Here is a 25349-nt window from a genome sequence, read left to right as displayed (position 1 = left end):
AGTTATTTTAAATAATAATATCAAGTGAAATTACTCTTTACGAGCATGTCAAAGTTCAAACATGTTTGGTAACAGAACAGCGGAGCCGTCTGCATTTTCAGATTATATCAATTTCGTTAATATCTTTGTGAATATAGCAATGGCGATAAGCATGTCCTGTTTCCAAATTATGTCTGATATTTTCTGACGGCAAAATTGTGTCTACCATATCGACTCTGAGATGCTATCAGGAATCGACCAACTCATTCATCACCTGAAGCAATGGCTTTGAATGTTTGGTAGGTGTTCGATTGTTAATGGCATTGAAGGGTGGATTCATGTTGATATATGGAAGTTGATTCATACTGGACACTCATATGCATTTTGTACAAATACGGGTTTGCCCTAATCCTTATGTTGTGAGGGGGACTGCCGTTTCTTTTTTGGTCTTTTATCTAAAAGTGTATGTATTCATCTAAAAGTAAATAGTGAAATATCTGTACGACCGTGAACGTAGGAGATTATTGCTTCGAACAACGTAAATCTTTGTGTTCTTCTTTGTTGCTTCTAACCCCCTCTTGAGAGTGAAAGAGGAGAATTTTGTGTGTTGTTCCTAACACTTCATCCTCTCTCGCACACGCACACGCCAATTCAAGTCTTCAACTAATCCTTCAACTCAACTATCTTGAGAAGGACCTTCATTTTCTTTTTCCTTGTGTCTCGAACAAAACCAAAACCTTGCTTGCTTGGTTTTGTCATAACAATCTTAAAAAAATTAATTAATTATTGGACATTGTGAGAAATATATTTCTTATGCAAATCATGAATCTTAAAAACAAGTAAAAACCTTTATCCTGAAAAATATCATGTTATTACAAGCAAATTTCAACTAAATGTATGTGTAATAGAACTTTAAATGGGAGTTTAGGACACCCAAATAACGCAGAGTCTGTCTAAGACGCCAAGTGTGTTGGCATATGTTACTTTTTCTTTTGTCTCAACTAGAAAGGTGATGAAAACCTAATGTTTATCAACTTCTTCGATAATCGGTCTATTCATGAAAATTGCAATTGCATAACAAATGAAGTTATGCATCTACAACAAGCTTTTTCTGCCTGCAGATCCAGTTGTTCAATCGGAAAGGTGTATTCACATGAAGCAAAGTGGAAACACCAAGCCAAACTTTTAGCAGCAGATTTTTTATGCACTACCACAATTTCGAGAATGACGAGTCAGTAGAGAATGCATCAATATAATCGTTGCATTGAGCACTTGATGCAGCGTTCATTAGTGACAAATGCATGAGGCATTACAACGTGATACAACACCAATGCACACTTGCACCGTCTACAATATGTCTAGTTCTAACCCAAACATTAATTGAATTACAACTGCAAGTTATATGTGCATAGTAAATGACAATTTATACCAAGAACAACTACAAAACCTTAGCACTGCACGTTTCTCCAAGTAAGAAAAATGATGGTTGGGAGTCGATTTCCACTTTACAAGCCTTCATAACAAGCCAAAAGCTATCCCTGACATTTTAAGAAGGTCGATTTTTGCTCCCATTTCGACAAAACTGAACTTTGAATGAGTGAAAACTTAGCTGAAATTGAACTCTGGATGGGTGAAGACTTCGCTAAAGTTGGTGAAGAGTAGGCAATTAAAGGTTAGGGAGATCTTTAATGATAATTAGAACTATTAATATCACGTAGCTGAATTAAGACCATAGTTTAGATGGCAATAAGTAAACACCCTACTTGTTTTTCAATAACCAGAGAAAAAATGAGATCTCCTCTAACCATCAATCAGGAAGATCCAGTAAAGTGGCATTTGATGGCTACCGACAAAAATCCATGGATAAAAATCAAGAGAAAAGTTTTCTATATATCAGACAAAAACACACTTCTCCTGCTACCCAACAGCCGGAATCAAGAAAAATACCAGATTGTTCTTTGTACATTAAAATGAACACCCCACCATTGCTTCTTCTGGCATTCTTCTAAAAGGAAGGGTGAAGGACAATGACAGAGCCGAAAAACTAACGAGGCGAGAGTTCTTCGATTCTAGCTCAAATATATCGCATTCCCAGTCAGAAGCAACGGGGAGAGGGGGTTTTACCTATCGGCGGCGGGGCGCGCGCGCGAGCGAGCGAGAGAGAGAGAGAACACAACCTTCCAGCGTCTGTGCTGCGGTGGAGACGGTGAGAGGTCCTGCGTCTTGCTGCCTGCTGCGGCGGGCGTTGAAGAGACAGGAAATTCAAAGAAATTTCACTCTCTGGTGTCCGTCTGCGTAAACCTTATCCCATTCCCTTCCGACCCAAATCGTGATTCTTTGTTCGTTACGACTATTCTCCAAACCCTAGCACTCTTTCGACATCTCTCCGGTCTCTGTGGACCCCCCATTGACAACTCTGGATTTTCGGGTCCATGGTTTGGGCGGTTGTTTTGCGGTTGCGCGCTGCTAAAATTTAGGGTCTTGCGGTGGATTTTTGTCTGTAGACATGCCTGTGGAGAGAACCCTTTTGGTGTTAGTGGTTTGAAGCGTAAATAGAGTTTTCCTCCATGGATTCCAGAAGAGTTTCCAGGGCAGTGATTGACCCAAAGGTGCGGCATGTTGGGTTCGTGACGGCTTCCGAACAGATGCACTCCACCCTGGATGATGCCATAACGGAGGGAGAGTCCCCTTCGATCGCTGTTATGTCTCCGGTCGGGAATTCGCTTTCTCCTGTGATGATCCCACCTCCTCGGCACCCGGTGGAAGCAATGCGGGCGGCCCCTGTTCCAGTCCTATCTTCTCCTCTCCGGAGGCTGAGCTGCAATGCGCCTGTGGGAAGCTACAACCCGTCGGACAATGTTTTAGGCACGTCGCCGGTGCCTTCTCCGTCGAGAAGAATTGAGAGTGTTACATCCGTCGATTTCTCTGATTCGCCCGGCTGGGTCTCTAGAACGGTGTCTACTAGTGTTGGTGGGGCTGGGAAGATGGAAGATTTCGTTCAGCGTTCCGCTTCTCTTCCGGCATCTGGGTTTCCTGAACACGGAAAATTGGCTACTGTTTCGACGGTGAAGCCATCTTCAGGTGTCCGTATGCAAATTTCTTGGTTCTTGATTCGCGACATTACTTTTTGAGTTAGATATTGCCGCACATCTTAAAGACATTGAAAGTCCGAAGTTGGTATTCAAGTTTCTACGATGTGTATAGACTTTGATGGGTTATTACGTTCCTTATATTTGACATTGAGCGACAATAGAAATAGAGAGGCTCAATTTATTTGGTCTGAGTCTCAGAAGCTGTTACTAGTGCATGTGTAGTTCATTGAGCAGGCTCTGAATTTAGCGCGAAGTTTTTGAGCTACATGCATAATTCGATTTAAAACTGCACATCTTTAGTCTGGTGGATTGTAAGAAGTTGGACTGTGATAAGTTACAAGCCTGGTGCCTTTTTTGGTGGTTCTCTGATTCAGTAAAATGTGTAGATGAAATTATCTTCATATTTTTGAATATGTGTCTTTGATATTTTTTTGGTTTGTAAGGCAGGAAATCATTGATAACTTATTTTCTTGTCAGAAGTGGTTATTGAAGACTCAAAAGAGTCAGAAAGAGGCAACGCTACAAATTCAAAGCCTTTAAAAGAGAGGACTTCTAAAGCAGAGAGGCGTGCACTTCAGGAGGCCCAACGAGCAGCAAAGGCTGCGGCAAAAGAGACAGGTATAAATCGTATGTTTTCAGTTTTAATTTATTTGTGTTGAACTTATGTACTTATCAATCTAGCCGAAAGTACTAGTGGAAGAGGGACTGGAAACATGCATGCCATAGATCATTGCAGGAGGCACCTTGAAACAGCTATCAAATCATGGTCAGCATTGTGTTGAGAAATTTGTTAATACAAGGTCATCAAAGGATGTCTGCAATTACCTAAACTGCGAAATGTGTTGCTGGGAGGTCAATTGGTTACTAGATTTGTTCGATCAAACTGTCTTCTTACTTGTTACTTGATGCTGTTGTAGGTGGAAACACAGCAGGTGGTGGAGCACCTACAGGGGCAAAACCATCTAAAGATGTTAAATCACCACCACCCTCAAAAAAGAAAGATGGAGCATCTACAGGAGGTGCTGCTGCAACCTCAGATAGAAAGGCTCCTGACCGGCTCCCTGAGAAGGAGAAAAAGAAAGATGTTCCTCCCCCAAGGATGCAGTTTGATGATACACAACGGGTCGAAAAGGCCAAAAAGAGAGCGCTAGTAAAACAGACAGAAAGTAGAAACCGAGTGGAGTTGTTTAGACATCTACCTCAATATGTCCATGGAACTCTGCTTCCTGATCTTGAAGCCAAATTTTTTCACTCTGATCATGGCCATCAAATGCATCCTCATCCTGCAGTATACAAGGTGCCATTGTATTTTATGTAAAATATGGTTACACCCTTATGTCTCTATCTACAGCAATTAGTCAAGCAATAAAGATGTTTCTTCATCATGTGACCATTTATATCGTTATTATTGTAATTGCCATTTTGATAGCTTATCAGTTTCTGGTGCTGCTAGTGGAAACTGTGTCAAATTGCAGTTTTCGTGAATCACTAGATAAGCTTGTACTTGAGCTGCATGTAGAACAGCCTATGCGTCATATGGGGAGGACATCCATGTGTTTATATGGGGAGGACATCCATGTGTTTCTAAACATGACACAGTGGTTCTTCTGCATGAATTTCATTTCTAGTTATTGCCAGGGTGACTCTCTTTCATGTTCCTAGATAAATATACTGATAGTGCAACTCTCCTTAAACAATTTTCAGGTAGGCTTGCAATATCTGTCTGGTGATATTGCCGGTGGTAATGCACGTTGTGTAGCAATGCTTTCAGCATTTCAAGAAGCCATCAAGGACTATAAAACACCATCGGAGAAAGCTTTGGTGCGAGATTTAACTGCCAAAATCAACAGTTATGTTAGCTTTCTCATATCTTGTAGGCCACTTTCAATAAGCATGGGGAATGCCATTAGGTTTCTCAAGGATCGGATATCTAAGCTGTCATTGACGCTGACAGAGTCAGAAGCAAAATCTACGCTGCAGTCAGATATTAACCGTTTCATCAATGAAAAGATAATACTTGCTGATAAGGTGATTGTCAGGCATGCAGTAACCAAGATCAGGGATGGAGATGTCTTACTAACATATGGCTCAGCCTGTGTTGTTGAAATGATATTAGAATATGCTCATGAACTTGGTAAAAAGTTTCGTGTTGTGGTAGTGGATTCACGTCCGAAGCATGAAGGCCAGAAATTACTTGGACGTTTGCTGGCAAAGGGCATCAGCTGTACCTATACCCATATAAATGCAATTTCCTATGTTATGCATGAAGTAACGAGGGTCTTTCTAGGAGCGGCTTCAGTGTTGTCAAATGGAATTGTTTACTCAAGGGTTGGAACAGCATGTGTCGCCATGGTGGCTCACGCTTTTCGAGTTCCTGTGTTGATATGTTGTGAAGCTTATAAGTTCCATGAAAGAGTCCAGCTTGACTCTATATGCTCTAATGAACTTGGTAGGCAAGTTTGATTTGGTTTGCTTTATCTTTTGTTATGTTAATTGTAGTTAGTTTGACTTTGACCTGTACCGCATGCAAGTTCAAGAACTTAGCTCTCTTTTGGTTTTTCTTCAGGCGATCCAGATGCAATCTCGAAGGTTTCTGGAAGAAAGGAGTTGAACCATTTGGACAACTGGGCTGATAAGGAAAATTTGCATCTCCTGAATCTGATGTATGTAGTTGGAAACATGGCAACCTTGAAAAGTGTTTTTTCCCCTTCCCTAGTTGCTAGTTTTTTAGTTGTTTGTTCTAGCTGTTAGTTCTTTAGCTTTTTTTCCATTGGATCTTCATTGATTCTGGTGCATTGTGATGCAGTTATGATGCAACTCCTGCAGATTATGTATCAATGATAATCACGGATTATGGGATGGTGAGCAATGTGATTGTTTTTATGGTCTCCAAACTTCATCATACATGTACTAAAAAATGGGAATATAGCAACCATTGATTAGCTAATTATTATTTTTTTTTAATGTCACGTGATTCTAGGACCTGGATTGTTTGGATCCAGATTAGCTATGAGTTGTGATAGCCTCTGTTATCCTGCTTCAGCCTGAACCATAGAAACTCTAAGAGAACACACACACACACACCCTAATACCAGATTAGGGTTTCTTCCTCCCAGAGGAAACACCCTCTAAATCCTACGATATTCCCCATTTAAGCACCCATTCCTTATTTATAACCATCCCCGGTTCAGTCCAATGGACCCGACCCTTGACCAGTACCCGGAGACTAACAAGCTGTTGCAGAAGTATGCTATTTATGATCTTTGTGCCTTGTTGGTTTTCCTACCAAGCCTTGGTTGCTGGTGAGCTCACAGTTTGTCTCAAAATCCTGTTTATGATCTCTGTGGGGGCTTGTTGGTTTTCCTACCAAGCGTTGGTTGCTGGTGAGCTCGCAGTTTGTCTCAAAATTCTTGTTCACCCGTGCCGATTGTTGTCTTTGCTATTTGGATACAAACTGTCTGGAATATCGTGGTACAGAGATGCTGAATTTAGATCACAAGGTGAATCGTGTGACACACCTTGTGGATATATACAAATAGTAAAAGGGCACCTCATACCGCTTCTGACCTCTCTTCCTTCCTCAACCTGTTTCCTTCTGGTGGAAAGGTTTGCGTTAAAAAAGCTCCTATGTGACACCAAATGCTATTCGTTTTCTCTGTCTTTGTTAGTGGGCTTGTTTAACTTCCCATGTAATGCTAGTGTTTAAACTGTTCATGTGCAGAAGAGGTAAACTAGAAAGATGTGCGTTAGTTTTCTAGGCACTTCTAGTCTTTTTTAAGCGTGACATTGTCTCTATATAGTTCTGCTTGTCATTATCTTTCTTTTTCATGAAAATGTGAGTTGGTGCGATTCTTTTCTCTGCAGATTCCACCAACTAGTGTGCCAGTCATTGTGAGGGAGTATGGTGGATCGCGTTCTTTGATATAGATATGCATCTTCTAAAAAGATGACGTCAAACGCGTGGTGATTCAATCTGCATGTCTCCTTGATTTAAAGGCACAGGCTGCGTCTAAGATGGCACATTGGCGTCTTCAGCATCAACATATCGTTAGACCTGGAGAACCAAGCATTCATGTGGAGAGGCCAGACAATTTTGTTTTATAATAGCCGCTGGTTGGGTTGTCCCTCTCACTTTTTGATACACTGAATAATCATGTACTTTTTCCTGTCCAAAGATCCATAACTTGCACAAAATAACCCAATTTGAAGTGGTGGGTTTTCACCCTATCTTGGGTTTGCGGTTTTTAGAGTTTGTCATCTTATTCCTTAGATTTTGAACATTTGGAGGTTTTTTTTTTTTTTTCCAAATCGGTGTTTCGGGATGACACAGAAATATATTTTGGCATTACTGTATTGTTCAATTTTGAGCTAATGGTGTCCATCGAAAAGAAGATTGTGTTAATGTTGGAAACATATGACTAAGGTACACAGAGAGACTAGGCAGATTGATGCGTTGAGACTAAGAATTCATGTGCGTGAAATAAAGGGGAAAGCAGTTCGCTGGCACTTAACTGCATATTACCTTTTTCCTGCAGAGTTTTGACATGCTTATCAAATGATTTATGTATTCTTTGAAGGATGCTTTGCCACTATTCAAAAAAAGTCATACTTGGCAATTTGCCAGTACAAAGTGAGCTTAATTCGCAGTTTACGCCAGCCTTTCGGTCCACCACAAAAAGGACATTAAGACCAACGGGGAATTCACACAAAAATGGAATCAAGGGTGTGCGATGTTGGAAAAATCGCCATTTGCTGCGAGTGTTCCTGCTACTTATGTCAAAATTTCTGAAAAGTACGTTGAGAGAAAAACTATCCTGCCATCCGCCAGGCGCACCTCCTCCCTGTTTACCAGAAGAATAATCTCTCGATAAGTTGTTTTCTCTAATAGCTTAAGATAATTCTACCCTGAAAAGACTACTAAATATGTAGTATGTCAAGCGGTAGAAACAAATAGATCGTATATTAATGCCAGCAATGAGTGGGAAGCAACGATACCATGGGGCATAAACACGAATCAGCTTTCCAATCTCTAGATCAACAGTGTTACACATCGTTGAGTTGAAAACGACCGTTCGACTTTCCATTTTTCCATCCACAACAGTATCATGCAAACTCTGAATGTGCTCTGAGCGCTGCATCGATTTGTATGGCCCAGCCAAAAGCGTTTCAGTATTTTGCATGTCTAGTGCAATGTGGTAAGCAAATAAGAGATCTTTTCTAGATAGCATAAAAGGAACCAAAGATGGGGTGGTTTTTGTAAGCATAGACAAGTTCAAATAGAGGAAATGAAATCTGTCGCTACCGTGGATCAATTGGATGAAAAAATTTGTTTAGGCCAAGTTCAGGCAAGATGCATCCATTTGTTGTGCATTGACTATATACATCTATATACACATAGATATGACAACTACAACATGAAATATGCATGTTACATACAATTAAAAATTTAAAACACTGTGCACTTGTGCGTGAGGGTCAAAACAAAGAAAGACGTGAGTTATGTAAAAGAAGAGATCCAAATTCAGCTTAAAGCTTCTTTTTATTTGTCATTAAGGGAAAACCTACATGCTTCATTGGTCCACAAAAGTAAGCCTGGGCACTGGGCAGGGTACCCAACGGGTACCTGGTATGCAACCCGACTAGGGCTTGGGCTAAAAAATTGGGCATTGGGGTGGGACCGGGCCAGCCCGATGGGCCCGATAATTCATATTTACATATTATTTTATTATTTGTGATATATAATTATATATATTTTATTACAATGAATTATATTTATATATTATTTTATATTTAAATATATATTTTTAATGTTAATTGAGCCGGACCAGGCTTGGCCCAGCCACAGTCATAGGCTGCAGCCTGGCCTGAGCCCAACTCCTTATTGGGCCAGGCCGGCCCATTGCCCAGGCCTACTAGGTCATCCCAGTTTCCAAAGGGAAAAGAAGACATACAAATGAAACAATGTGCTTTAAGAATTTAAAATAAGAATAAGAACAAACCTTGGTTTTTTTGGCCAGCAAACAGCAACAAACTGTTAGTTTGGCTTCCAAGCATCTTGAAACTATCTCTACATCAAAGAACCTTGTATCAACTGCAGAGAACAATGACAGGCTGTAGATTAGCAGACCACCAGATTTTTTCTCCCTAAAGACAAACAAATGGTTAGATGCATTCTCAAATTGATTACAATTTTCAACATCATGCTCTGAGGAAAGGAAGGAAACTGGGCAACCGACTTGTGAACTAATACCTTGATCTATTGCTCCTTTTTGAACCTCCTTCAAAAAATTGGTGTGTTTTTCTTTTTCACCATGCATGATTTGTTGTAGCTTCCCAAAATACCCAAACCTAGTAATTATGGTAAACAGTTTTACATTAGACATTAAGCCTTTATCGTAGACTTCACAACTAGAAGAGGCAAATTTCAGTTTCAAAGTACAGTTAACAAAGTATAGAAATGCACCCCTTCTGTTTGTTGATCGGGATTTCACTGTCAGTGTTCATGGCATTGACATCAAATACTTCCATAAAATGATCAGCCATTGTCTTTTCCTTTATTGGTGCAATGGCAAAGAAAGAAGTTGGCTCACACTGACTGCCAGGTTGAGCGCCCTATATCAGGGCATGTCCATTAATGTCAATAAGACGCACTAGTGCAGCCTGAACTACAAAAATATAATGAAATGGCAACTGATGAATCATATAGAGCTTACGTCTTCCTCACTAGAAATTCCATCATCTAGGAGTTCTGGCACATATCCATTTTGTTTTAATCCATAAACTGAGGAAGCTGAAGTCCCCTTCCTCAACAAGTGTGACCTCCTTCCTGTTAGTGCAGAAGGCTGTAGCAATCAAAAGATAAAATTTAAACATTTGATACATAGGAAGGAATAGATAGGTGCTACAAATTTCAAATGACAAGTAGCTCCAGACAACATCAGAAGGTTGAAGTGAATCATTTTGTCCCCCAAGGCCTTCCAGAAGCTCAGCCATAGAATGAGGACCGCTGTTTTGTCCAAGACCTTCAAGTCCACCGTGAAATTCAGAAACCCCAGAAGACATAGCATTTCCACATTTCCTATGTCGTGGGCTATTGGCTTCTTTACATGAAGACTGATGGAAAGAAAACCTAAGCTTGGATTTTCTTTTGCTACCTGAAATGGAAAGGGAACAAAAGATTAATCATATCTTATTCTTTCAAGTTCCATAATATCTCTTATATTAGTACTTTATTCTCTTTAGTATATCAGTCCTAGAATCAAATTCATTCTCTCATAAAGAACAAAAACGTTGCGCTTTGCTTCAAAATGAAAGCTAACTATGAAAGAAACAAATATCTACTCATGGTGAACACATTAATATTTTGAGGGAATCAATGAAAGATTGCCTAGTCTGACTCACACTCACAAGCCAACATGATGGAGTTGGAAACACCCACATTTATGATGTTCCATCAACAACAAAAAGTAAAAAAATAACAAGTGTACAATAGAAATGGAAAAAGAAGATGTAGATGACTGGAAAAATCTTCACTTGTAAAAAGAAGGCATGCACAAGAAAAGTAGATAATTCCAGTAATTATATTGCTCAGTAACCTCTAGGAGTGACTGGCGGTCATCTCACAGAGGGCACAAAAATAAAGGAGAAACTAGCAGAAACCTATAGAATGATCTAGGACTGAGGATGCTAGTTGGACCAGGAAAGTCATGAGATGTTACCTTTCTGAAACTTATCTGTGGCCAAACTTCGAGTGTGGGAGGAGGAACGGCTAGCATTTTCATGTAAGAGAAGCTCCTCAGCTTCTTCAAAAATTTTAGCCCATGTGCTGCATTCATCTTCATCACAACTTTGGCTGCTTGAAGCCCCATTATTGGTATGAACAAGAGAAAGGTGGTTGCACTCCTTTTCCAATGAAGCAGACATTGGGTCAGCGTAATTTGGGAGCAGCACAAAGGAACTATTACATATAAATATTACTAAAAATGTCCAGTCCTTTAATATTTAGCATGATAGGATGAAAGCACAGGTACTTCGATGTTTGATTTGGTAGGACAAAAAAATTGGTTCAGAGGACTTTCCCTAAGATGAATATTTGAAACTAGTCTCCCAGCATGTTGATAAGAAGGCGGTGTTTAAGTTCTAATGTGTACTTACAAGCAAACTATGGTATCTTAAACAATAGTCACACAAGCAAACACATGGACAGACATACCACCCAAGATGTCTGCGACCCCCCTTTCTGATGACATTCACATAGCATCACATGTGACCAATATTTCATGACTTCTAAGTTCTAACCAGCATGTGCTGAAATGAAAAACCAGAAGAATATAGAGTTCCTAAACACTGGATTGTACCTTTTCCTTGTTTGGATAGAGAAACGCAAAATTATCCAGAGAATCACGATGCATGACATTGACACATTCATCAATATCATCCCCATCATCATCTGCAACCATGATTGAGAATAACAACTAGAATTAGTACTTCAAACAGTCATACAAAGTTCAAGTTAGAGCATATCTTCAAAGTCCAGCTAACACAACATAAAATCTCAGAAGTCTTAAGTTAACTTCAGATCCACTGATCAATATCAGTTCCACGAACTGTAAAACATCCAAGACCAGAAATGTACCACTAGTAAAAAAGTAAGGTTGAACTTAGATAACACCACATAAAATCAAGTTGCTGTATCGTATATTCTACAGTTGTACTTACTAGACAAATGTAAAGTAAGATGACTGTACAAAATAGTAGTCTACCACATATGGAACAAACAAGAGGAAAGATTTCCTTTGAATGTTATGCAGGTCAGTTTATTGGGTAACTATAAAACCTCCACTAGCGAAGTTTTTTCCTCTGGGTCCTAAACTATTCGATGACCTGTATACAATATCAAGTAGGCGAGGTAATAGTTGAAAATTTTGCACCCCGGGTACTGAACAATTCTATGATGTATAAACAGTATAACAAAAAAATATCATAAGAACAGCGTGAAAGGCCAGTCCCTTGACTTCCGTCCAATTAGTTGGACACAATTGGCAGCCCAACTAACGGTTGCCCAGACTCCACAGAAGGATGAACATAGAGGAATGCAGAATGGTGGAAAACCAATTGGTACTCAACATACACAAAGAACCAAAGTCGATCCACCAAAAGTAAGAAACGTTCCAAACTGTTGACGACCCAGCAAAATCAGTACAGTGAAACGTTCGCGGATCCATAATGCCATGTTCTATACCGTGTAAGAGAGTACAACAAGAAAATGAAACAAAAGGGTACAAAAATGAAAATGGGGGATAACGTAAACCTGAGATATTGCGAGAAGAATCGTTGGGAGGCCACATTTTGCTTTTCTTTCTCTTCCCTCTTTTCGGCCTTCTCCCTTGGTTTCCCTTCGTTTGGCGGGGGAGAGAGTGCTGTCGGCGTTATGGCGGGAAAACAAGCGGGTCGCGTAAGAAATCGATTGCCCTCGATCCGTAAATAAGATGCGGTTCCGTCCTTGGATCCAAAGTTTTTTGATAAACTGGACACTCATATGAACTTGATTTAGGAGCTTGTTTGATGTCTTATAGAACGTTAAGAACGCAGGGCATGAAACTTTGAAACACAAGGACAGGTAATGTCTCCGTAACAAAAAGTTTTTCGTTGTTCGCCCAGCTTGTACATCTCGATTCTGGATCTACGAAGTTGGATTTGGTTTTCAATCCAAAGACGGATTAAGTGGACCGGTATCATGTACTCGGATTTGGAACACGTTAAATTTTATTGGCGCCCGATCCGTTCGCACCAGCCGCAGGGCGCCTCCTCATCGGTTTTCTTTTTCTTCCCTCGAGCCCCCCGATTTTCTTTCTCTCCCTTCCACGGCTTCATCATTCCCATCTCCGGTGGGGAAACCACCCTCCCTCCCTCTCTCTCTGTCTCTCTCTCTCTCTCTAATGATCTGTCCTGTCTTTGACGTATCATTTTCTTTCTAGTTTCTAACGGTAGACGGGCCATGTTTTACTGAGGGGCATTTTTGTTGCTGATATGGAACGGATGTCCTCTTTTCATTCGTTTTTTCTGTCTGTCAAGAAATATACATTGTGGTGATTCTTGCTTTAAACGGTGAATTACGAAGAAATTTTGACGTCCTCGTTGATGTCGCTGCCACTTTTTTCCTCTAGGGCATTCTAATGCACTATTATTATGCTATGGTTTACTATGTTTCTGCATTTTCTATTTTTTCCAAATTGGGTAGCGATGTTTCTTGAGGAGAATCTTTGCGCAAGTGTACAATTCTATTCCCTCCTCTCTCTCATACACCAGCTGCAGCTCCCTTATGAAATGGATGATAGAGGTCATTGGGTTCATGGAGCGGTCTTTCGGAAGTTAATTTTTTAGACAGAGGAGCAATGGTTATAGTTCATGGTCACGTAAAAGAAGACGAATCTGTTTTGCTCATGTTTTTCGAGCCATCTGGAATTTAGTTGATTTTCGTAATCCGTAAAGCTATAGAATCGACGAGTTCGTTTCATGTTTATAGAACGCTGAAAATTCGTAATTTGTGGCATTAATAGCACGGTTGAGAACCTAATTCGATTGGAGGATCTGGGGCCAATTCATAAGTAAGCAGATACGGTATCTCTGGTTGTCCCTTTTTTGATGACCAGAGCTGCGGATTGGAAATTTTCAATGTTAATAATTGAGTTCTTTGTTCGGGATATCAAGTATTTGATTCTATTTAAAACTTCTCTTAAACTTTGGCTGTTATTCAGTAGGCAATTCATGATAGGTGAATAATGAATGCATTTCTTTTATTGTAAAGATTACGAAAAAGCGATAAGGATGTTGTTCCTGTGCTATTCTTCAAAATCTCATGACCCTTCCTGGAGAGATCTGAAATTTCAGAAACATATTAAAACTTAGATAGTGATAGTGAAAAACAAAAAGCTAAGCTAAACGCATCTTAAAATTTTTGGTGGGGCTTCTCAGTTGACACTTCACTAGCATGTTACTGTTAGAAGAAATGGTTGAACTTTGAAACTTAATTGTTTTTTCTTCCTAGGTTGTCTGTGGGAGCATTGATGATGAAGTCGCTTCTGCATGTGGAAAGTCCAAATGATTTGGACAAGAAGATCTATGGAAAGGAACACCTGAAAAAGATTTTGCAAAAACATTTTGGTTATTCGGACTTCAGAGGAAAGCAATTAGAAGCCATACAAGCTATTTTATCAGGTTTGTTTTTATTAGTTTCTCTGGCTGGTCAGCCTTAGATGACGTGACAAATTTGGAGGTTTCATCAGTTCATTTGCATTAAATCTTTTGGTCACTTTCAATGAACTTTTCTGTTCCACATTCTCATAGTCTCGTAGTTCAGCTGGTGTATATTATCTATATCTATTGCATAAAATTATATGAGGAGTAGGTTTGCATTCATTGAAGTAACTAGTTCTTGAAATGTCAATTCATAAACTCATACTACACCTTTTCTCTCATTTCAGGGAAAGATTGTTTCTGCCTCATGCCGACTGGTGGAGGAAAATCACTGTGTTATCAGATTCCTGCACTAGCGGACAAATGCATTGTGTTGGTTGTATGTCCTCTTATAGGTGCATATTGCTCTGTTACTGTTTCTTTTGTCACTGAAAGGTTGTAAAGCATTTCCATAAGGCCGTCCTTCGATAAAAGTTTCTAACTACTGGTTTTATTCTTTGGGACATCTCTTGAAGCGTTGATGGTAAGTGGTGTTTTTTTCTACTTGTGTGAATTGGTTTCTTTTGATCCTGTTATAAGCTTTCAGTAGTTTACTTTTGAATAGGAAAACCAAGTAGGGGTGCTAAAGGGGAAAGGAATTTCCGCGGAATTTCTGTCATCAACTCAGAAGCCACAATTAAGAGAAAAGGTGTGCATTGTATTTCTTGTTATATTTCTATGTATTATCTCTCGCTATAACCATTGAGGTGCTAGTGTAAGCTAATGAAAAATGATTTAAATGGTTAAATAGAACATTGATACGAAAACTCATTGGATAATATGAAAACAAGATTGGAGAAGTAACTCCTTTTTGTATAAGGTAAATTGTAAATCATAATAACGACTCTTCGAGGGGAAGGAACCTTCTAACATCATTTCGTCTATGAGCAATGATGTTCCTGTTTAATTACTCAGTATATTATATATCACTTTCCCTTTTCTCCAATATGCATCTTTATGTAGTTCTCCTGTTTATTGAACTTTCTTCTATTCACAGATACACGAGGATCTTGATTCTGGAAATCCATCTCTGCGGTTGTTGTATGTGACACCAGAATTGGTAGCAACTACTGGGTTTATGTCAAAATTGCGAAAACTTCACTCCCGAGGCCTGCTGAAGCTAATTGCCATAGATGAGGTCAATCTTCTTTATCTTTTACTCCGAAGAAATTGATTTCTCAACTAGTTGTATACTTTTCTGAAGCTGCCCATGGTTGCTCTTGTTACTGCAGGCACACTGTATTTCATCGTGGGGACATGACTTTAGGTTTGTGGCGTGTGTGGATGCATGTTTTCATATGTATATATGTATCTCATAGTTACAACAACGTGAAAAAATGCAATAAATAAAATTGCCATTTAAAACTTTAAAGAACACTTTTTTTATGAAAAAACGTTAAAAACAAAAAACATGTTTTTTTTCGTTTTTTTTCTTTTTTTCATGCCAAACAGTTTTTTTTCATTTTCTAGTTTTTATTTGTTGCATATCTTCTTATTTTTTGATGTTTGTGTTTATTAGTTTCTCACTTATTTTATTTTTCCCTCATTTTTAGTTTTTTTTTTTTTAATTTTTAAAAAATTTACGTATTTTCCCTTTTTTCTTGTTTTCTTCAAGCTGGCGGTATTATGTCCGAGAAAAACCTTGCTGTTTAAAACTCGATAAAGCTTTTTGGCTATGATGTATCTATGATTCTATGTGTGTCGCACACACATGTATAGGTTCTGATATGTGTGTGTGTGTGTGCTTTTATGTATGTGTGTGCTGATTAATATTTATTGATTGACATGTCATGTCATTGATGAAAGAGAATGAAAATGCTTGCCTCCTTTCCTCTTGCAATGCCTTACAGGCGTCATTTGTGCATGACTACGTGCATCTTTCTATTCATACTAAATTCCAGACTGGTATGCTTTTTCATCAGGCCCTCATATCGAAAACTCTCATCGTTGAGAAAGCATCTACCAGGTGTTCCTATATTGGCATTGACAGCAACAGCTGCTCCGCAGTAAGTAACTGGGTCCATGTAGAAGTGGTGCATATGATTTTAATTGCTTATATTGAACGATTACTTTGGAATAGAAAAGGTGTTTATGTAAGAAATGTCACTGAGAAGCTTCAGGGAGTGCATAGGGTTACTTCCCTTTGCAGGATAGGCCCACACTTAGAATCTACAGAAAGTAAAATATGATAAGTACAATTTTTTCTAGTGAAAGTAATTGCCGCATGGATGTAATAAAGGTAACTAGATATGTTGTGCCCAGTTATGAATTTGAGCATATCTTCTTGAGGGCTTTCTGGCTCAACTTTTGAGCTTTCTTTCTCCATTGTACACCTTCTAAATAAAATCCATAATATTTTTTATTTTCAACTGGCTGCGTGCCACAAAATGCTGACCATTTTTTGGGTTCTGTTGTAGGTGAACAAACCACAAAACTTGCCACCTTTATCTTTTTTAACATTGTTAGAACGATGTATACTTTCACTGCTTAAGTCAGCACATCATGCAAGTAATATGTGATCATGGTGTTGACTCAGATGCTAAAATATTAGTTCTTCAGAAGTGCAAAGGGAAGGGCCCTTGAGAAGAGTAGCATATATATATTTTTGGTAGTCATAAAGAAAAAATAAATTATAGACACATCTTACACTTTATCCATACAACTGCCATTTACTTTCTTATCTTGAAAATGCAGCACCATCACGACTCTCCAGTTTCCACTACTTTAGCAGATTTTAACACTCAAAGACCAGAATCAGGACATGTTTTAGGGGCAGATAATTCATATTTGATTAAGCGACACATCTGACAATTTGTCCATACAATTGCCATAGACTTCCTTATGTCAAAAATGAGGCACCATCACATGACTTTCCACTAGTTGGCAAATTTTAATACTCAAAGACCAAAATCATGACATGTTTTAAGGGCATATAATTCTTATTTGATTGAGTAAAAGAGTCGTAAACCAAACCTTGAAATAAATGGGCAAAGTTTATTGGAATCCTGCCAAAACCTAGACAGATTACTGCTGCCGACAGGAGGTGGTGGGAGAAGTCTTCTTGGAGTCGTGGGTGCAAATGCAGCCAAATCACGAAATGAATGGGGCAGCTATAGTTTGTTATGGCTGCCCCTTTTGTTTTAAATCCTTCTTGGGTTGAAGCAATTAAAATTTGATGCTATAGAGGGCTCTGATCGCCTTTATGAGCAACAAAAAAAAAAAATGCATGTTCCTCACATGTGAGCCATGTTTTATCATTGGAGCTTGCCTCACATTCTGTGGTGTATGCAGTTGTGCTTCTCGTAGCATGTTTTTATCCCTCAGTTGCATCCTATATAAAAGAACAGTTGTGGAGAAACGGTATTACCTGCTTAATGGCAAAAAAGGTCTTGTTTTGTAAAAGCTGTTATGACCAATAATTTGGTACAGTTTTTCAAATTCCTATAAAATAACAAAATTTTCTGTCTTGTCAACTATGATCCAGGCTTGTGTAATAAAAGCTGCCGTTTTTTCAATTGCCATGAAATATCAAACTTTATTGCCTATTCTTTTTGAGACTACTGTAAACAACAAGGACACTAATTAATTGCATAAAAAACAATTTTTATGTTTTCTTCTTTTTTCTGTTTAGGATCCTTTGGATCTTGTTCTGGATTATGAGTAAGTTTTCCCTGTATAAACTTTTGCCCTTTGTGGTGATCATAGCATACTGGATCTTCCTGAGCAATTTTTATGCTGCAGAGTTCAGAAGGATGTCATAGAATCACTGTGCTTGAATGATCCTTTAATTCTCCAATCATCATTTAACCGTGCTAATATATTTTATGAAGGTAATGCACTGCTGGTCCTTAGATTATTCATTTTCCTTTGCAGTTTGTGGTTTTATTCTATGTTTGACTATTGGGCTTTCATGATCTTCGTCAATGTTTTTCAATGGGTGCAGTTCGCTATAAAGACCTTGTGGATGATGTTTATCTTGACTTGTCAAATCTTTTAAAAAGTAGTGGGGCTGTTTGCTCAATAATATATTGTCTTGAGCGCAGTACCTGTAATGCCTTATCTGCTTATCTTTCGAAGGATGGCTTTCATTGTGGTGGTAAGTATCACATGTATATCTTATTTTTGGTCTTCGTGCAGCATAAAGTAATCACCTTTGTCTTGTTTGCCAGCTTACCATGCAGGATTAAGTGATAAGGTCCGCACCCGTGTCCTAGAGGATTGGGTGTCTTCGAGAATACAAATTGTTATTGCAACTGTGGCTTTTGGGTAACTGTAACTGTTAGATGATTTCTTTTTGTTTATGGGCCTTCTTCTCATTTTTCTAAGGGTTAATTACCTTTGTTTGACCGTCATTAGTTTTGTATGTGAAGAAATGTAAGAATGACCACCCCAGATTACCTATTTATCCTGTTATGTGTAGCTATCATTTATCTTTATAGAATCATGTCAGTAAGTGGTAAAGGCTCATGTAATTGAATTCAGGCATGTCTTTTGTCAAGAACTGTGCCATGTATATACAACAAATACTATTCATAGCATATAGAATTAAGTGGACAAAAATAAATTTTTATACCAAAAATTATAACGATGTTCCCCATTTTAAGTGAAGAAAAAAGTACAAAGTTGATCTTGTAGCATCAAGTGAATTTGAGCTGCCTGGAACCAACAATTTCATGCAAGTAGAGTAGTCATATGCCACCACTTTCAAATTGACAGTGGATCAAATGGATTAAGGATTTTCTTGTCAAGGAAATGCAGCACATATTAGACTTGACTTTGGCAGATGTGAGGGAGTCTGAATGTTTGATATGTACATGGTATTAATGTGTGTTTGGCAGTACAAGTTTTGACTTGCTTCAACTGGTCCCCAATCGATGTGTGTCACTCTATCTTCTTGTTGCACGTGGTCCTGGTCCAAAGTGATGATAGAGCAAGAAAGCAAATGTACTCTCGGATTAAAAATTCAATTTTTTTTTTGAACTTATGAATGTTGTGGATGAACCATGTTGTACTACAATTGCATTGTCTATCATCTGTTGACTGTTCTCAAGAGTGTTTTTCCTGCATATAAGAATGACTGACTTAGGTTTTCTTTTCTTTACATGGGTTGCTTATTGCCGTTATTTGAACTTTTTGTTGGGACTGGTGGACACTGCACTTTGATTTGCTGATACTCCAGAATGGTATGCTATTGCTTCTTTTTTGACTGCTAGAGATGGATAACCTTTTATGTACCAAATGTAGAATATAAGTTTTTTTTTTTGTTAAATCCCAGTCCTCGAAGCAATTTAAATAGATCATCACTGCAAAATGGCAGGGTATTGACAAGAAAGATGTTCGGTTTGTCTGTCACTTCAATATTCCAAAATCAATGGAGGCCTTCTATCAAGAGTCTGGAAGAGCAGGGCGAGATCAGCTTCCTGCAAGAAGTTTGTTGTACTATGGGTTGGATGACAAACGAAGAATGGTTACTCTCTTGCTGATGTGAAGTTAATGGTCAAGATATTGTTTTCCTTCTGGAAACTAAAAAATAAAATATGCAGGAGTTCATCCTTAAAAACACAAGCACAAAGCAAAATAAGTTGGACTCTCAGGGTGGACAGGCAGAAAAAGCTCTTCAAGATTTTGATCAGGTCCTTTTTTTGTTTATATCATTATATGGTTAGCTGGGAATCTGAGATCCTTTTTATTCATTGAACCATTTGTTGGTTTGCATTCTAATAGATGGTTAAGTACTGTGAAAGTGATGGGTGCCGTAGAAAAAAAATTCTGGAAACTTTTGGGGAGAAGGTATTGTTAATTGGCTGATTAGGTTGTACTTTTACTTTTTATACTCTTCTTTGTTCTGCACGAGGGTGTAACATCAAGTTTGTCCTGTGTAGGTGCCTACATCACTCTGTGGTAAAACTTGTGATGCATGTAAGCATCCAAACATGTTAACTGCAAAATTGGAGGAATTTGCTCAAGCTCGTGGCAGGCTTCACAAGAATGGATTGCAGCCAGTCTTTATGAAAAGGTAATGATTGACTCACTATTTTCCTCTTCTTGGTTCAGATCAGAGTTTAATTTGTGCAAATTATTGGTACTCCATAATCATATGCATCAATAGATAGTTGTTGTTTCATATCCATTCATCCTCATTCCTCTGTTTGAAAACATATATTCGCCTTCCCTTCACTCTCCTTGGTAATTTTCTAAAGTGGTTGTACATCTTTTATTGGCTTAGCATTTCTTTTAGTTGGTATCCTTCTCTTGTCATCTTGTCTGGGTGCGGCATGTAGTATCAAGCATTTTGGTTTTTTGAAACTTCAAATCACATGACAGAACTTGTCAAGACATTAAGTGAAATCTAGACCTGGTTTTTTCCATAGTCCAAATATGTCCAATATCATGAAAGATCAGCCAACCAATAATATTGGCAAAAATGTTCTGATATTTTGAAATATTGCCAAAATATGTCGAGATATTATCCTGACGTATTCCCAATAATACTAATACTATCAAGAGTTTCAGAAAAGTCACTATTTTCTTATATTTAAACATTTATTTTTTCCTTTTTATTTCTTTTATATTTTTGGACAAAAGCTTACTTGTTTTGTCATGGCTTTGCAAAACAAAGGGGAAAAAGAAAAAAGGATAATGCTATTTGTTGCTTATTTCTATTTAGCTTTTTGAAATTTTTGAGATTATCCCAATATGTTCCTTAGAAAAGCCACAACTTGGAAAGATATCTCAAGCAAAGGTCGCGAGGAAATTATTAAGAATGATATTGGTGTCTATATACTATAATGTTCCCAACTGTAGTTTGGGACTTCCGAAAGGTGAGATGTCACTACTGTTGGTTATATATATATATATATATATATATATATATATATATAGGATGAAGGATGTGTTAGGAAATGCAAATTCTATGTCTGGCATTAGATTTTTTAGTGAAGTTTTCTTCAGTGCATGTTAGATGCCTCGTGTTAATAATACTGTTAATCTTAATCTTAGATTGTCCCTTTTGCTTTTTTTTTTTTGGGTTAGTGCTTATTGCTTAAACTAGTAGACACTTCAGCTGACTGACTATCAATGCTACTGCTTCTAACTTAAATTTAGTCCTAAGAAAAGCCATTCTGCATGATCCAGCTCACTGTTAGCCAGTGGTGATTTAAAAACTGAATTCTGGAATCGAGATGATGAAGCAAATGGTTCAGATGGTGAAGACATCTCACATTCTGATGGTACGTTTTTTTTGTCAGTTACAAGCATTTCCAGCTAATTTTATAATTTCAACATCTGTTTCTCTCTCTCTCTCTCTCTCTCTTTTACACAAACAAGGACATGTATGCATACATACATGCTAACTACATGAGAAATCTCCATCTTTCTGATGAGGTTTCTTAATCTGTTGTGTGTGAGAGCCTATGATCAGCATTTCCACATATGCTTTGTAGGCGGATAGTCAAAGTCGTCCTCACAGAAGTGTCCATAGATTTTTGTTGATTTTGTTAGCCTTACACTCTTACTAAGACACTGCCAGTTTTGAAGCAGTAAACAGTTTACGAAAAATACTCGAATATGACATTTAAAATGGCATGGTTACAAGTCTTTCAAATGTTTCTGTATTCATTCATTTCACATGCAAGTCATGATAATATAGCATTTTCATGTTAAAATTTCCTGGAGATGTCTTTCAATATCACCTCACATGATATTTCTATAACGTGACAAATGTGAGGGTCTATACTGTATTGTGTTAATGTCAGATAAGAATAACAGCCATCGGATCTGTCTATATTACATCTGAAATTCTCCGTGAACACTGTGTTTCTTATAAATGCTACGGATTCTCAGGCACTAGTTGTCCGTCTTGGTTTTTTGGCAGTTGATGAACCAAAAGTTAATGTCAACTTTGCACCAAAGCAATTTCCCAAAATGGGATTAAGTGAGAAGTCTATATTACATCTGAAATTCTCCGTGAACACTGTGTTTCTTATAAATGCTACGGATTCTCAGGCACTAGTTGTCCGTCTTGGTTTTTTGGCAGATGATGAACCAAAAGTTAATGTCAACCTTGCACCAAAGCAGTTTCCCAAAATGGGATTAAGTGAGAAAGTTGATTGCCTATTGCGTGCAGAGGAGGCTCAAAATAATAAGACTTTCAATAAGCAAGTACGTCGCTGCACTGTGATTTTTCTCCCACATTGAATTAGATGATGCTGCTTTTATCTGTTCTTACCCAAAGTGCAGGTTATCTGTTTGATTCCCCCTATGTACCAAAGAGCATTTTCATACTTGATCAGTCACTTACTAAGCTTTATACAATTTCTTTTCAAAACAAAGATAATTGTTTTCCGGCAGGGTTGTCCACTAATATCCAAAGTACACAAATACCCAAAATACACGAAGTGCAATACTATGAAGTTGCACGAGTCTCTTCTGCATTAGTGATAAGATCTGACATGTTACAAATATGCAGCACTGGGAGTAGTATCCCTTTGGTCTACTGGGTTGACATATTGTCAAGTTTGACCTGACATTTGTTGCCATATACCCTTATTCTTTCTTTGCATTTTTCTCAAGCCCTAGATGCTGAAGCATAGTAGCTCAATTATTTGCTTTGCATTATTTCCTGGAGAATCTACTTTATTCTTGTTTAACCATGATATTATGTCTGCATCCTAAATCACTTGACCTTATGCCCAAATTTCTCATATATCTCCACACATGCGTGGAAATTATCCTGAAGGCTGAATATTTGACTTTAGAATAGTGGCTAAGTGGTCATCTGAAGAGATTTCTGATTTTGACCTTTTCCTTACTCATTGAGTTGTTTCATTGTGTCTTGCAATTTTGAAGAAATCCTTGTATGATTTTGAACAAACATTACAAATGTCATGTTTGAATTCTCAGCAAGGGGAAGAGCTCCAGAAGTACACCTTTAAAGATTTTAAATTTATGAGACCGAAAATGTGAAGAATGGAACTAAGGTCATAAAACATCCAAATGGTATTCCAATATTATGATAATCATGATATAATGTGAAAAATAATAATTTTGAAAACGTTGCAATGAGGTTGGCATTTTTATCAGGTTTTCAGCGTGTCAAAATTTGGCAATGTATAAACAGAGGCTTTCAAAAGCTGCATAACTTCCTATTTTTGTCAAAGAATCTGTAAAAGGGTTTCATACTTGTATACGTAGGTGGATACTAGGCCCACATGTCAGTATCATACCTGTAGCACTGTTGAGTTTCAAGTTTAAAAACACATCTTATTTCTTATCCTTTTTTGTTGCCTGTTCACTTATTTTGTATATTGAGAACAACCACTAATCATATTGAATCTGACATGAGATTGCAGTTTTATTGAAAAGATGGTAGTGTAACTTGAAACTGTTAGAAAAGTTTTAATGTTCTCAAAGTCGTAAAACAAAATGTGATTGTTTTATTATGTGTTGCCATTGACAGGCTTGTCATGTCAGTGACAAGAAAGCTATTTCCATGATGCTGAGGGATGCAAGTAAGGAAAGGTTATCGAATGCCTTAAAACAGGCTTATGAACGCCTTGGTGAACCCATGTATGGCACATGTTTCTTTTTAACTGTTGTTGATGAGTTGACTTTCTGTTCTTGCTTCATTGATAGTGCTATGTAATACATTGAACAATACTTACTGCTTAACATATCTTGACAGTACTGAACTGCAGTCAGCGGCTGTTTTTCTTGAAAAGGAATGTTATAAGAAATATGGGAAAGCTGGCAAGTCATTTTACAATTCACAAGTTGCTAGCACCGTCAGGTGGCTTTCCTCCACAACTTCTGCAGAGATAAAGGCTCGTCTGAGATCCAGTTCTATTTATGAGAATGAAAGTCTGGCTACAATTTCTTCATCAAACAATGCTTCAGCATCATGCGTCATTCCCATGGGCAGCAGCAATGAAGCTACAAGACTAGATGTAGGAACCAAATATTGGGAAGGTACACATACATCTGAAGAATCCATAGAATTGTTGAAAGAGACTGGACTTAAAACTCAAGAAATAGTTCCTTCACATTTGGATTTTGGCAGTCGAAAGGGGAAGAATGGTCAGTCAAATTTACTACCTATTTCAACAAAGTGCCATTTGGTGACAGATTCTTCTCGGTTGACGGCCAAACTTGAGGATAACAGTTCTATGGTTGAGAAGAGAGGGAAAGGTGTGGTTCTATCGGAGGCATCTGCTTCTAAATCTGTAGAGGCTGGAGCTTTGCTTCCCTGTATACCTTCTTTCTCGGAGTTTGTTAGTCAGAAAGAAAAGGTTAATAAGTCAAAGATTTCTATGTCATCATTTAAGCCACCCGCAACAGTTCGAAACATTAAGGAGTCAAAGAGCACCGGAAGAAGCAGTTCCGATAAGAGGGCCAAACTGCACTAACAGTTTCTGGATCAGTTTAATTTTCTTTATCGATCTGCCAGGATTGACTTGATTGTCATGATTGTTTCTCCTCTCTGTTGATGCTGTAGTAGGCACTTGCACAATGCTCGTGTGTATAGTGAACAAGTGTTCTAAGAAGACAGTGTACTATGAGGTTGGTTGATTCGTCCGTCTAGGGATTTAATCGACTGCAACTGAAGGATCTCCCAAGTTGGTGTCAAGTGCTACTTCTCTCTTGCTTCTTTCATGCTAATGTATTACAAGCCAGGCCCAGGAAATAACATGCATCAAGATCGACTCGTCTGCGCAATACAAGTTGCAGCATTAGAGCGTTGAAAGTTGGAAGGAAATTCCAACTTCTAATAATAAATAGTATCAGTTTCTAACCTGCCAATCTCCTTTTTATTGCCCAGGGAAAGATTATGCTCGAGTTCCACTTTTGAAGTCTCGAGGGACAAGACCGCTCGGTGGAGTTACGAGAAGTAGTGGACAATCTTTCCGCCGGATGTTGACTACACCATCCCACTTATAGGTATTGTTCAGTGCTAATGCCACTCCATATGGATGCAAATTGTAAAGCAGTTCCCTTCACATTTATTTTTCGACATATTTTCAACGGGCTTCAATTCATATTTCGACC

General features: G+C 38.2%; 3 protein-coding genes across 9 annotated transcripts; 2 read left to right on the top strand and 1 right to left on the bottom strand.

Moving 5' to 3' along the window:
- Nucleotides 1–1912: 1912 nt before the first annotated feature.
- Nucleotides 1913–7432, top strand: LOC116264258 (probable translation initiation factor eIF-2B subunit delta). Of its 3 annotated transcripts, none has more exons than XM_031644385.2 (7): nucleotides 1913–3060; nucleotides 3552–3698; nucleotides 3989–4368; nucleotides 4776–5520; nucleotides 5638–5734; nucleotides 5878–5932; nucleotides 6936–7432. In XM_031644385.2, the coding sequence occupies exons 1-7, from the start codon at nucleotides 2547–2549 to the stop codon at nucleotides 6996–6998; spliced, it is 2001 nt and encodes a 666-aa protein (XP_031500245.1). In that variant the 5' UTR covers nucleotides 1913–2546; the 3' UTR covers nucleotides 6999–7432. The 3 variants fall into 3 exon arrangements, with proteins under 3 accessions (XP_031500245.1, XP_031500244.1, XP_031500246.1); XM_031644384.2 differs by having other exon boundaries at nucleotides 1915–3060; nucleotides 3549–3698; XM_031644386.2 differs by having other exon boundaries at nucleotides 1917–3060; nucleotides 3549–3689.
- Nucleotides 7433–7564: 132 nt separating this feature from the next.
- On the bottom strand, nucleotides 7565–12517 carry LOC116264259 (uncharacterized). 5 transcript variants are annotated; one of them, XM_050080641.1, is made up of 10 exons: nucleotides 12382–12517; nucleotides 11429–11520; nucleotides 10790–10973; nucleotides 10005–10225; nucleotides 9785–9913; nucleotides 9535–9683; nucleotides 9322–9419; nucleotides 9071–9162; nucleotides 8067–8253; nucleotides 7565–7912 (listed from the first exon to the last, which is right to left on the bottom strand). In XM_050080641.1, the coding sequence occupies exons 1-9, from the start codon at nucleotides 12416–12418 to the stop codon at nucleotides 8101–8103; spliced, it is 1155 nt and encodes a 384-aa protein (XP_049936598.1). In that variant the 5' UTR covers nucleotides 12419–12517; the 3' UTR covers nucleotides 7565–7912; nucleotides 8067–8100. The 5 variants fall into 5 exon arrangements, 3 of the variants coding, with proteins under 3 accessions (XP_049936598.1, XP_031500248.1, XP_031500247.1); XM_031644388.2 differs by having other exon boundaries at nucleotides 7568–7912; nucleotides 8067–8203; nucleotides 10008–10225; XM_031644387.2 differs by having other exon boundaries at nucleotides 7569–7912; nucleotides 8067–8203.
- A 342-nt stretch (nucleotides 12518–12859) lies between these two features.
- LOC116264257 (ATP-dependent DNA helicase Q-like 3) lies at nucleotides 12860–25024 on the top strand. The gene is made up of 20 exons (XM_031644382.2): nucleotides 12860–12958; nucleotides 14119–14288; nucleotides 14555–14662; nucleotides 14783–14790; nucleotides 14872–14955; nucleotides 15304–15444; nucleotides 15539–15573; nucleotides 16229–16312; nucleotides 18048–18136; nucleotides 18250–18402; nucleotides 18476–18572; nucleotides 19486–19489; nucleotides 19624–19773; nucleotides 19850–19939; nucleotides 20031–20096; nucleotides 20189–20322; nucleotides 21441–21535; nucleotides 22342–22466; nucleotides 23764–23873; nucleotides 23989–25024. Exons 2-20 carry the CDS (start codon nucleotides 14138–14140, stop codon nucleotides 24707–24709), a joined length of 2445 nt encoding a protein of 814 aa, XP_031500242.1. The 5' UTR covers nucleotides 12860–12958; nucleotides 14119–14137; the 3' UTR covers nucleotides 24710–25024.
- Nucleotides 25025–25349: the final 325 nt, after the last annotated feature.

Source organism: Nymphaea colorata, chromosome 11 (genome assembly GCF_008831285.2).
Source record: "Nymphaea colorata isolate Beijing-Zhang1983 chromosome 11, ASM883128v2, whole genome shotgun sequence".
Classification (NCBI taxonomy): domain Eukaryota; kingdom Viridiplantae; phylum Streptophyta; class Magnoliopsida; order Nymphaeales; family Nymphaeaceae; genus Nymphaea; species Nymphaea colorata.
The sequence above is the reverse complement of the archived record's forward strand: the minus strand, read 5'-3'. Positions and strand labels throughout refer to the sequence as shown.